Genomic DNA, 13,547 nt, shown 5'->3' on the forward strand with positions numbered 1-13,547 from the left:
GTCATACATAATAATGTATAAATTACAAGGTTGCCCTGGCAGGTTTGGCTCAGCGGTTAGTGTCAGCCCACGGACCAAAGTGTTGCAGGTTTGATTCCGGCCAAGGGCACGTACCTTGGTTGCAGTTCATGCCCAGCCCTAGTCAGGTTTGTGTAGGAGGCAACTAGTCGATGTGTCTCTCTCACATTGATGTTTCCCTCTATCTCCCACCCTCCCTATCTGAAGATAATGGAAAAATATCCTCTGGTGGGGATTTTTTTTTAAAGTTAAGAGAAAATAAAAAATAAAAAGAAATGACCAGATTAACAGTGATGTACTGTACCATTAAATAATATGACACAAAAGGCTCTGGTTTCCTCCAGGGCTACCCAGGGGGCCGGGAAGTGCTCTGGGGGAGCCACATGGCCAGGTGTCCACCACCTGCCCCAGGCAGGGTCGGCAGCAACACATGCCCATACAACCTGAGTGAGGGGACAGTGGCAGAGCAAATCTTTAAAAGTGACCCTCAAGACCTCTCTCTCCAAGTACTTGTGTCCATTGAGCTCAGAGAGTGAAGATGTCCATGATTTGATGTGCACTGTGATCATGACAAACAGGGCTGTGCAAACATGTGCACTGTTACACACACAGCACCCAGCCACATACATGTCCTATGTTCCAATGTTAATCAAGTTCTACTCACTATCAAATCACTTCAGTATAAAAGTCAAAGGAAATTATTATTGCATCTAGTGACTATAAACCCAAGAGATGGAGATAGTGTGTGATCATGTGTCATCTACCTCAAAGGTCTGTGGAAGAACAGGAAGAGTGTTTATGTAAAAATAATGTTAGATCTGGAATTGCCATATTTGCCAGAAAAAAGACAGCCCAACTCACATGTCTGCTACCCATCTGCTCGGGGCATTTGGGTATATACTTTATCATAATACTTTCCTCAGATTATTTCCAAGTCCAGGCAATTTAACGGACATAACTGACATTCAAGAGCCAGCTTAAAAGGAGTCTAGAACCCATCCACCCACTGAATTTGTCACTGTAATACATATATTTCCAAGATAATGCAATAAAAACTTGTTGCATGACCTCTTTAGTCCTAGGGAGTCCTTCACTGTTAACTAGGTTTCATGTATGTGGTTCCAATCACATTATCTTTTCTGAAGAGAACATTTTTTCTGCCATTTCAGATCTGGTCATAATTTCCTAAGGGGGAGAAAAAAGATATTCATCAAAATGTTGATGCTTTTTCAATAACCTAACAAAATTCTCTAATTTTTCAATAGTCATGATTTTTGTGGGGAACTAAGTATATTCTACTATATACAATTTATTTTCTGTTAGGTACGGAAAATAAAACCATATAACCCATCCTTTCCAGTATGTAGAGTCAATTACCTGCTGAGAAGTTCTGGAAACATTAAAGTCCTGCTAACTAGAACACATCTCAAGTTCGAGTCACCAGGGGGAGGCAGGGACAGTTCATCTGGGCATTGGCTTCACTTTACCAATTAATGTACTTTTGAATTAGAAATCAATGACTTATCAAATGAGTACTATAAATGCTCTTTTAAGAACAATTACATGGTAGAGTTATAAATCCTGAAGTCTGTTTTGCATCTGGGTTTTCAAAGCTCCCCACCCCACGACAGTCAGTCACCAGGCTGATGCCAAAGTCACTGGCCCTTCCTCTTGGTGAACAGACTGCAGCTCCCCTCATTCCACAGCCACCACACAAGTCACCCCTCAGCACCCCTGACTGCCCTCGACGCTTCTTTACATAAGCTAATGTCCCTACATCCCTCCTTTAATTCTTATACCTCACACTCCTGCCTGTCTTGGGCCACCTTCCGATGTCCAGATGATTCCTAACAAACTTTTCCCTCAAAAAACCTTCCTAAATCTTCATCCTCTACTCAAATTTCCTTAGTAAATAAAAACTGGTTAGAAATTCTAACACCCCAGCAAAATATCTACAAGTATGAGATTAATTCAGACAAACTGTCATCTTCTAAGCTCTACTTGTATAGAAGGTGTAGAAAATCAAAGACTCAAAATCTCATAAAATAGTTCTTCCCTACTTTTACACCAAGCATTTATCTCACTCCTGTTTTCAATGAGAATCCAGTTCCTTTAAACATTACCCACAAGTCAACGCAGTGTCTTTCAGCCTGCTCAATCTGTAATCATTTTAAAACGTAACTTTCAGCTGAAACGTATTTCAACTTTGTGAAAATAGTAGCCCCAACAAAGTTAGCAAAAATATATTTTACCTCATCTGAGTCTACCAACACTGGAAGAGCTCTGAAAAAAAAAAGAAAGAAAAAAAAAGTTGACAATGTCATTAAAAGGCTGGTGTCCCTAATAAAGCTGAATATGAGTACATGCTACACCCTACCAATTCTTATCCCACAGAGAGGAATACCTGGGCACACCAACAGAGAATTTTTATAGTGTTATTTTTAACAGCCCCAAACGGGTAAACTGGTATAGTCATACACTGGAATACTCTACAGCCTGACTGTTTTCCAGCGTGGAAATGGCTCTGGAATTCTAGTGTCAAACAGACACAGATAAAGAAGATCCTGAATAGCTCCAAGTTCTCAGAGTGGCTTCCTCTGCACCCTATTTTTCCTATGCTCACGTTTTTCCTCCAAAAGCTTCCTCATCAATACACGATGGTGTAGTTACACGTGTTCAAGAAAAGTGTTTTACACGTGTTTAAACTTCTCCATAATAAAAAGCTAAAAGAAAATAAAATTATATTGATTCTATAAACTTAGAAAAGGCTAGAGCTGGTAATAAGGCACAAGTATGAAAAGAGTTGTGCAGTAAAAAAGGGAGGAAAGACGGATCGAGGCAGGGCTGCATTTGCTTTGCGTTCGCTGTCGGGAAAGTCAGGCAGTCACTAGTGAAGGGGGCGGTAAAAGCATGGAGCTGTGAGGTCTGAAAAGCACATGACAAAGTATAAGCTCATCCTTTACACTCGACCCTAAATTTAGATTCAAGCTCCTGACAGGATATTTACACGTCTGCGAATGAAGAGGGAATATTTTCTTCCACCCACTTCAAATCTTCATCCTGTAGAAATAAATATTTACATATTAACCTTTGCTTAATATTACTTGAAAGCAGAATTTTAAAATAAAATGCATACAAAATTTAGGCATTTAAATTCAAGTGGATGACATTCTTTTAATTTCTACATATCCTAAGATGTTGGCACTAATGTCACAAAAAATTATATCAGTATTTTCTTAAACAGGGAAACAAAATTTTAGATTTTTAATTTTTGTAGTCTTGATTTTGGTTGGCTGTGCAGGTGTTACTTTTTGTCCTGAAGAAAAAAACCACATAAAAATTTTACAAAGAGTTGTTTACACAATAAAAAATAGCAAAAATATTGATTTGTATTGATTTTTTTTTGCTCCCAGCATTCATATCCCTCCAATTTGTTCAAGTTTTTACATCATGAGTCTTTAATTTTTCAACAGAAAAAGAGGATGATACAAATATTCTAACTTTACAAAGCCTATTTCTATCACTTGTACGTATGCTTTCTTCTCTATAGATAAGAATAGGAAAGGAGGTCATTTAGGGTATCTTGCTTATATTTACCTCACTGGGAGAAAGAAAAAATAAAAAGTATAATGAGTATTTTGGTTTATAATGTAAAATAAATCAAAATGTTTCACTGTGATCTACCTGGATACATGAAATACACTGGTTCTAGTATTAATTACATGAAATACTCTGCTTCTAGCATTAATACTATCTTGCTTACCTAGAGAGAGAGAGAGAGACAAAGCAACTGAGTCAGTATTAATAGAAACTCCAATTCTCTGAGTCTCAAATGTAAATAAGTCAATGAGAGAGTAGGCCCCCAGCTTCTGATTAAGAGCTGACTATGCTTACTTTGGAAAAATGAAAAGCTTTCCATTGATGTGTTTGCAAATACTGAGCTTTAAAACACAACTGTGGCCCTGGCTGGCTTGGCTCAGCATTTAGAGCACCAGCCGCTGGACCAAAGAGTCTCGGGTTCAGTTCCGTTCAAGGGCACATACCTAGGTTGCGGTTGGGACCCTAGCCCTAGTCTGGGTTGTGCAGGAGGCAATGTGTCTCTCTCACATTGATGTTTCTCTCTCTTTCTCCCCCCACACATCCTATCTGAAGATAAATAGAAAAATATCCTCAGTGAGGATTAAAAAACAAAACAAAACAAACAAACAAACAAACAAACAAAAAAACTTGCAGTATATTCCTAAAGGAAGAAGAAACTACCTTAACATATTGAAAGTTTAAAAGCTGTAACACCAGATAGGAAAAATGGCGGCGGAGTGAATGGAGCTACACAGACCATCTCCCAGGACCAAACTGGATTTACAACGAAAATAAAGGCAAATCGTCAGGAAGGGGCAACCGAAAGACACTTTCGAGGACCACATAACCAGGGACACCGACTCAATCCTGGTAGGCTTGCAAGGACGCGAGAGGGGGTCTGGAGCCCACGGTCCGCAGCGGCCTGGGCGGGGACCAGGGGATTCGGCAAAGTTGCTGCTGCCTCGGCTGCGACCCCGCCTGAGTCCTGCGAACTCGGCTGCCTGCTAAGCCCTCAGCTGGTGCCGCACTGACTGGCACGAACTGGCTATGACCAGGGGACTCTGCTGGAAGCTGCTGCCACCTCGGCAGCGTCCTGCTACCGTGGCTTAGTCCAGGGGCTTTTGCTGAGTGCTACGCCCTCGGCTGGTGCCACAGCCACGGCCTCCCTTGGCTGGAAGCAGCGTCCTCGGGTTAAAAGTCCCAGGAGGCTCCACGACGCAGAGTCTAGACAGAGGCAAAATTGGCAGCAGCCACTCACCTTGGGCTTGTGCAGAGGGAAGGCAGACTGGACTGGAACTGTGTGGGGACACTTAGGATTTGGAGGGTGCTAACAACTTTTGCTGAGTGCAGCCATGCAGGACTGTGGTCATCTTACTCCTTCCCAGGGCCAAGGGGAGAGGCGAGGCCCCTCCCTCAGAGATTCAACCCCACCTGGTGGCCATTGAAATGCTAACTGAGGCCCATTAACCACCAGCATCTGCACCACCCTCAGGAAATCCTCTTATACTGAGCACCTGAGGGAGTTTTTCAGGCAACTCAGAAACCAAGGGTCTTCAGGTGACCTCTACTAATAGCCTCCAGGCAAAAAAAAGCTAGAGGATAACTACCATTCCCTGTACTAGCAACACTAACCAGAAGAGCTAAGACTTGACGATGGTGTTTAAAGTGGGTCCTCCCTGCCTCATCCAAACCCAGGAGAGGGAGCCACAAACAGCCGAACACCAACACCCACAGGGAAAATTTGGCAGACTCCAAAGCCCACTGTGATAGCCAAAATGGTGAAAAACAGAAACAAAAGCCAAATGAAAGAACATGAGACCTCTACTGAAGATGAGATAAATGAGGTGCAGTTAAGCAGTTAACAGAACTAGAATTTAGAGCCTGATGTTGAGGAAGCTCAACAGCATGTGTAACGACACGAGCACCATGAGTAAAGACATAGAAATGTTGACAATCAACCAGTTGGAAATTAAAAACCAACAAGAAGAAATGAAGAATGACATATCAGAAATGAAAAACACATTGGAAGGTCTAAAAAGCAGAGTAGGGGAAGCTGAGGACCGGATCAGTAAAGTAGAAGATAGGGTAGAAAAAATCAACCAATCAACCAATCAGAAAACCAAAAGGAAAAAAACGATTGAAAAACAGGAAGACAGCTTAAGAGAACTGTGGGACAAAGCAGCAAGAGATAAGCAACAGGTTACCCCTACAAAGGAAACCCCATTAGGCTCTCAGCTGACTTCTCACAAGAAACACTACAGGCCAGAAGGGAATGGCATGAAGTAATCAAGGTCATGAAAAACAAGGATCTGAATCCAAGACTACTCTACCCGGCAAGGCTATCATTCAAAATAGAAGGTCAAATAAAGAGCTTCCCAGACAAAGCATCTGCTTTGGGAGGCTAAGGGAATACATTAGCACCAAACCAGAACTGCAAGAAATGTTAAAAGGACTGCTGTAATTAGCAGGAGAAAAAGGAAGAGAAATAGAACCACACTAAACAAAAATGGCAATAAATAAGTACATATCAATAATCACCTTAAATGTAAATGGATTGAATGCTCCCATAAAAAGACACAGAGTAGCTGATTGGGTAAGAAAACATGACTCATCTATATGTTGTTTACAAGAGACTCACCTCACAACAAAAGACTCACATAGATTGAAAGTGAAGGGATGGAAAAAAATCTTCCAAGCAAACAGAAAAGAAAAAAAAGCTGGGGTAGCAATACTCATATCTGATAAAATAGATTTCAGAATGAGGGCCATAACTAGAGACAAGAAGGCCACTATATAATATTGAAAGGATCTATCCAACAGGAAGATATAACCTTGATAAACATATATGCACCCAATATAGGAGCACCAAAATATATTCAAAAACTTCTGGAGGACTTCAAAGGAGAAATCGATAGCAATACAATCATAGCAGGGGACTTCAACACCCCGCTGACATCACTGGATAGATCCTCTAGGCAAAAAATTAGCAAGGAAACAGAGACTCTAAATGAAGCACTAGACCAAATGGATTTAATAGATATCTACACAGAATTACACCCCAAACTACAGAATTCATATTGTTCTCAAGTGCACATGGGACACTTGCAAAGATAGACCACATGTTAGGGCACAAACTAAGTCTCTACAAGTTTAAGAAGACTGAAATCATATCAAGCATCTTCTCAGATCACAATGGCATGAAACTAGAAATCAACAGCAAGAAGAACATACAAAGACATTTGAACACATGGAAGCTAATTAGCATGTTATTAAACAATGAATGGGTCACCGAGGAGATCAAGGAAGAAATCAAAAACTTCCTGGAAACCAATGAAAATGAACACATAACACAAAATCTATGGGATGCTGCGACAGCAGTTCTGAGAGGGAAGTTCATAGCCTACAGGCCTACCTCAAAAAAGAAGAAAAATCTCTAATAGATTATCTAACCTCACAACTTAAAGAACTAGAGAGCAAACAAAAAGAAAACCCCAGAGCAAGTAGAAGGAAGGAAACAGTAAAGACCAGAGCAGAAATAAGACATAGAAACCAAAAAAACAATTCAAAGGATCAATAAAACAAACAGCTGGTTTTTCGAAGATACACAAGATTGATGGACCCTTCGCTAGACTCACCAAGAAACAAAGAGAGAGAACCCAAATACACAAAATCAGAAATGAAAGAGGAGAAGTAACAACCAACACCACGGAAATACAAAAGATCGTTAACAACTACTATGAACAATTATATGGCAACAAATTTGACAATCTAAGCGAAATGGACAAATTTCTAGAAACACATAGTCTCCCAAAACTGGATCAGGAAGAGATAGAAAACTTGAACAGACCAATAAAAACAGAAGAAACTGAAGATGTAATCAAGACTCTCCCAGCAAACAAAAGCCCAGGCCCGGATGGCTTCACGGGGCAGTTCTACCAAATATTCAAAGAACTAATACCCATTCTCCTCAAACTATTTCAAAAAATTCAAGAACAAGGAAGACTTCCAAACTTGTTTTATGAAGCCAGCATAATTGTAATTCCGAAACCAGAAAAAGACACAACAAAGAAAGAAAACTACAGGCCAATACCCCTGATGAACATAGATGCCAAAATCCTGAACAAAAGACTAGCAAATCGAACCAGCACTACACCAAAAAAATTATCCATCATGACCAAGTGGGATTCATCCCAGGGATGCAAAGCTGGTACAATATTCGCAAATAAATAAATGTGATACACCACATAAATAAAATGAAGAATAAAAACCACATGATTATATCAATAGATGCTGAAAAAGCCTTTGACAAAATCCAGCATCCATTTCTGATGAAAACGCTCAGCAGTGTGGGAATAGAGGGATAATATCTCGACATAATAAAGGCCATATATGAAAGACCTACAGCCAACATCATACTCAATGGGCAAAAATTAAAAGCATTTCCCTTAAGAACAGGAACAAAGCAAGGATGCCCACTTTCGCCACTCCTATTTAACATGTACTGGAAGTCTTAGCCACAGCAATCAGACAGGAAGAAAAAATAAAAGGGATCCAAATTGGAAAGGAAGAAGTGAAATTGTCATTATTTGCAGATGACATGATACTGTACATAGAAAACCCCAAAGACTCCACCAAAAGTTTACTAGACTTAATAAATGAATTTGGCAAAGTAGCAGGATACAAAATTAATGTCAAGAAATGGATGGCATTCTTATACACCAATGATGAACTCACAGAAAAAGAAACTAAGAAAAAAAATCCCATTTACCATTGCGGCAAAAAAATTAAGATACCTAGGAATAAACTTAACCAAAGAAATAAAGTACTTATTCGCAGAAAACTACAGGTCATTGAAAAAAGAAATAGAGGAAGATATAAAAAAGTGGAAGCACATACCCTGTTCATGGATTGGGAGGATTAACATCATTAAAATGTCCAGAATACCCAGAGCAATCTATAGATTCAACGCAATCCCCATCAAAATACCAATGACATACTTCACAGAATTAAAACAATTATTTCAAAAGTTCACATGGAACCAAAAAAGGCCTCGAATAGCCACAGCAATCTTGCAAAGGAAGAACAAAGTTGGAGGGATCACAATACCAGATTTCAGGTTATATTACAAAGCCACTGTAATCAAAACAGCCTGGTACTGGCACAAGAACAGGCATATAGACAGTGGAACAGAACAGAGAACCCAGAAATGGACCCCAAGGCAATACGCTCAATTAATATTTGACAAAGGTGGCAAGAGCATACAGTGGAGTAAGGACAGCCTCTTTAATAAATGGTGCTGGGAAAATTGGACAGCTACTTGCAGCAAAATGAAACTAGACCATCAACTTACACCCTACACGAAAATAAACTCAAAATGGATAAAAGACTTAAATGTAACTCATGAATCCATAAAAATCCTAGAGGAGACTGTGGGCAACAAAATCTCAGACATCATACGCAGAATTTTTACTGATACATCACCTAAGGCAATAGAAACAAAGGAGAAAATGAACACATGGGACTACATCAAACTCAAAAGCTTCTGCACAGCGAAAGATACAATCATCAAAACGGAAAGGCTACCCACTGTATGGGAGAGCATAATTGCCAATGATATATCAGATAAGGGGTTAATTTCCAATACATATAGAGTGCTCATACAACTCCACAAATGGAAGACAAAGAACCCAATTAAAAAATGGGCAGAGGAACTAAATAGACACCTCTCCAAACAGAACATACAAATGGCTAAGAAACATATGAAGAAATGCTATCAGATAAGGGGTTAATTTCCAATAAATATAGAGTGCTCATACAACTCCACAAAAGGAAGACAAAGAACCCAATTAAAAAATGGGCAGAGGAACTAAATAGACACCTCTCCAAACAGGACATACAAATGGCTAAGAAACATATGAAGAAATGCTCATCATCACTAATCATCAGAGAGATGCAAATTAAAACAACAATGAAGTATCACCTCACACCTGTCAGAATGGCTGCCATCAACAAATCATCAAACAACAAGTGTTGGGCTAGGGTGTGGAGAAAAGGGGACTCTAGTGCACTGCTGGTGGGAATGCAGACTGGTGCAGCCACTATGGAAAACAATATGGTGTTACCTCAAAAAATTAAAAATTGCACTTCCATTTGACCCAGTGATCCCACTTCTAGGAATATACCCTAAGAAGCCTGAAACACCAATCAGAAAGAATATATGTACCCCCATGTTTGTAGCAGCACTATTTATAATAGCTAAGATCTGGAAACAGCCCAAGTGTCCATCAGTAGACAAATGGATAAAAAAGCTGTGGTACATATACACAATGGAGTACTACGCAGCTGTAAGAAAGATCTCTTATCCTTTGAGACTACATGGAGGGACCTGGAAAGTATCATCCTAAGTGAAACAAGTCAAACAGAGAAAGACAAGTTTCATATGATCTCACTTATTTGTGGAATATAATGAACATGACAGTCTGAGGAATGGGGTAGTCCCAGAGATGTGAAAGTGGGGTACAGACTGACAATCCCCTAAAGAGGGGGGTGGTAGGGGAGAGATAAACCACAGAACTTATATGCATGTATGTATGAACAGTGGACATGGACAACAAACTGGGGAAAGTGTAGGGAGCGAGGAGGAGGGGGAAAAAGGAGAAACATCTGTAACAAAAATTAATTAATTAAAAAAAAAAAAAAAAAAAAAAAAAAAAAAAAAAAAGCTGCCCTTGCCGGTTTGGCTCAGCGGTTAGAGTGTCGGCCTGCGGTCCGGAGAGACCCGGGTTCGGTTCCCGCTAAGGGCACGTACTTCGGTTGCAGTTTGTCCCCGGCCCTGGTTGGTTGTGCGGGTGGCAGCCACTCGATGTGTCCCTTCACGTCGATGTTTCTCACTCTCTCTCCCTTCCTCTCTCTCCCTCCCACTCTATCTGTACAAAAAATGGAAAAATATCCTCGGGTGAGGATAAAAAAAAAAAAAAAAAAAAAAAGCTGTAACACCAGATAATCACAACTGCTGTAATTTTTAAAGTTTATTTAAATTACCACAAAATTACTCAAAGTATACATAAGAAATAAAACTTAGAGAATATACTAAATCCAGCAAATAAAATTGTTCTCATATATCATCTGTCCTGTCAGAATTTACATGTATACACAAAATTTTACATTGTATTAGTCTAACATAATTGTAAGAAAGCCACAAAAAAACTGTATGATAGCCCTGGCCAGGTGGCTCTGTTGGTTGGAGCATCATCCTGTGCATCAAAAGGTAGAGGGTTTGAGTCCCGGTCAGGGCACATATCTACGTTGTGGGTTTGATCCCCAGTTGGGGTGCATATGAGAGGCAACTGATCGATGTTTCCCTCTCACATGAGTACTTCTCTTTCTCCCACTTCCTCTCTAATATCAATAAAAACATATCTTCAGGTGAGGATAAAAAAAAAAAGTATGGTAGGCATTTCCATTTTGATTAATTACTTTCATAATTATCACTTTTATGCACATATAATATGCATAAACTACTTCAAAACTCTTCTCTACCCTATATTTTACCATTTTATTCAAGCTTCCAGTTTTTAAAAATATGCTAATTTTGTTAACTGCACAGATAATACATTCAGTAAAGTCCTTTCCCAAAAGTTAACAAATGTGATCAAAATCACTTTCAAATGCTGAAAAATTAACACAAGCTGTTACTCTAACAAAGCTTCTCTATCTTAGGTGCCAGGAATCATCTATGGAACCCTGTGGAAAAGCCGATTCTGACCAGCAGGTCTGGGTTAGGCCTGAGAGTCTGCATTACTAAAGGTTCCCAGGTGCTGCTTGTGCTGTCGCTGGTCGAAGAACAGCACACAAGAAGCAGGATCTGAAGCAGTTACAGTTACAGACTTAACCTGTACTGCTGTTACTTGCTAACTTTTCTTTTCACACAAAAAAACTTTTAGTAAAAAACATTCTCCTAATGGTCAGTAAATGTGACATTCATATAAATTTCTAAAGTTTTAAAGACAGAGACTATTAAACATGTATGTTACTCACAAAATTATCAGAAGTAGCAGGTTTAGCTGTTCCATTGGAAACTGTTTTTGAAGTTCTTAATTTTATTCCTTCAGCTGTAATGAGAAACATTACAGAGATAAATATATAAAATAATAAAATATTTTCCTTCATAGCCTCATATTTAATAACCCAATAAGAAATAATATGTTTTTTTGTATTCATTCATTCATTCATTCATTGTTTTTGGTTAATTCTACCCAAGAATATTTTTCCACTGATTTTTAGATAGAGTGGAAGGACGGAGGGAGGGAGAGAAAGAGAAACATTGATGTGAGACACACACCTTGATTGGTTGCCTGACACATGACCTCGACAGGGGCCGGGGATCGAACCTGCAAGCCAGGTATGTGCCCGACAGGGAATCTAACCCATAACCCTTCAGTCTGTGGGCCAGTGCTCTAACTGCTGAGCCAAACCAGGGCATATATATATATATATATATATATTTTTTTTTAAAGAGTTAATAGTATTTCTATTTGGTCTTCTTCCTTCTCCTCCTCCTCTTCCCTTTTTTTTAAAAAGTTCTCTCTCTCCTGAAATTTACCTTGTCTTCATGAATCCATTCCTGTAGATTCTCTAATACATTTGTAATAATTATTTTTAGTCTTTCTTGCCAAGTGTAATATCTGTGCCATCTCTAGATGTCTATTGATCGATCATTTCATTAACTACGGTCACAGTTCCCAGTTTCATTCCACATCTAGTAATTTATCATTGCATAATGGATGCTAACAATGTATCATACAGACTCTGGTTTCTCTCATCTTCCTTTGGGAAGTGTTACATTGTATTCCAGCACACATACAAATTATTGATTAGAGTAGTACAGTAAATTAATAAAATGATAAAATGCTATGTAGAAATTAATAGAAAGATGAAATTAGTACTAGAATCATAATCATAATCAGAAATGCTTTGGGCATGACCAGGAGAATACAGACGAGCCTAATTTTAAAGAGTAGGAGGAGGTGACTCAAAGAAAGTGAGTATTCACCAAGAAGATGAAAATACACCAAATCATTCTTGTGAAAAGCAGCATACCTTCCTCAATACTTAGAGCAAATCAGTAACAAAAGCTCAAACTATAGTAATAATCTTGAAAATTTCATTACTGCCCTGGCCGGTTTGGCTCAGCAGTAGAGCGTCGGCCTGGGGTCCCGAGAGACCTGGGTTCAGTTCCCGCTAAGGGCATGTACCTCGGTTGCAGTTTGTCCCTGGCCCTGGTTGGGTCGTGCGGGTGGCAGCCACTCAATGTCTTCCTTTCATGTCGATGTTTCTCTCTCTTCCTCTCCCTCCCTCCCACTCTATCTGAACAAAAAATGGAAAAATGTCCTCGGGTGAGGATAAAAAAAAGAAAATTTCATTACTGACTTCTTATAAGTATCTAGCATAACAGAGGTTTCTATAGATAGTTTAAAAAATATTTTATAGTGCCCTGGCCGGTTTGGCTCAGCGGTTAGAGCGTCAGCCTGCGGTCCTGAGAGACCCGGGTTCGGTTCCTGCTAAGGGCGCGTACCTCGGTTGCAGTTTGTCCCTGGCCCTGGTCGGTTGTGCGGGTGGCAGATGTTTCTCTCTCTCTCTCTGTTCCTCTCTCTCCCTCCCACTCTACTTGAACAAAAAATGGAAAAATGTCCTCGGGTAAGGATAAAAAATAAATAAATAAATAAAATAAAAAAATAAAAAATATTTTATAGGAGAAAAAAAAAGTATCTGACCTTGCATCACAGGTAAAGGTACAAAAAATACTTTCTTCTTACAATATATACAATAGTCATTATATAAGAAAACTTATCACTTACTTAAATGATCAGATGTTACCATGAATTCTTCAACCTCATCATCAGAATCATCTATTAAGGGCATGAAGGCATACCTATGTCAAAAACAGGAAG

The 13,547-nt window shown here is 39.3% G+C and overlaps 1 protein-coding gene across 2 annotated transcripts in view; it reads right to left on the reverse strand.

The window, feature by feature from the left end:
• Positions 1 to 303: 303 nt before the first annotated feature.
• TMEM87B (transmembrane protein 87B) overlaps positions 304 to 13,547 on the reverse strand; it is a 47,077-nt gene continuing 33,833 nt past the window's right edge. The window contains exons 15-19 of one of the 2 annotated variants that reach the window (XM_036263178.1): positions 13,455 to 13,528; positions 11,635 to 11,708; positions 3,026 to 3,078; positions 2,271 to 2,301; positions 304 to 1,203 (exon numbers count right to left, since the gene is read on the reverse strand). In XM_036263178.1, the coding sequence (XP_036119071.1) occupies positions 1,144 to 1,203; positions 2,271 to 2,301; positions 3,026 to 3,078; positions 11,635 to 11,708; positions 13,455 to 13,528 (292 nt within the window). In that variant the 3' untranslated portion in view covers positions 304 to 1,143. The remainder of the gene's footprint in view (positions 1,204 to 2,270; positions 2,302 to 3,025; positions 3,079 to 11,634; positions 11,709 to 13,454; positions 13,529 to 13,547) is intronic. The other variant, XM_036263179.1, reaches the window with a different exon arrangement.

This window comes from Molossus molossus, unplaced genomic scaffold (assembly GCF_014108415.1).
Source record: "Molossus molossus isolate mMolMol1 unplaced genomic scaffold, mMolMol1.p scaffold_m16_p_15, whole genome shotgun sequence".
NCBI lineage: Eukaryota > Metazoa > Chordata > Mammalia > Chiroptera > Molossidae > Molossus > Molossus molossus.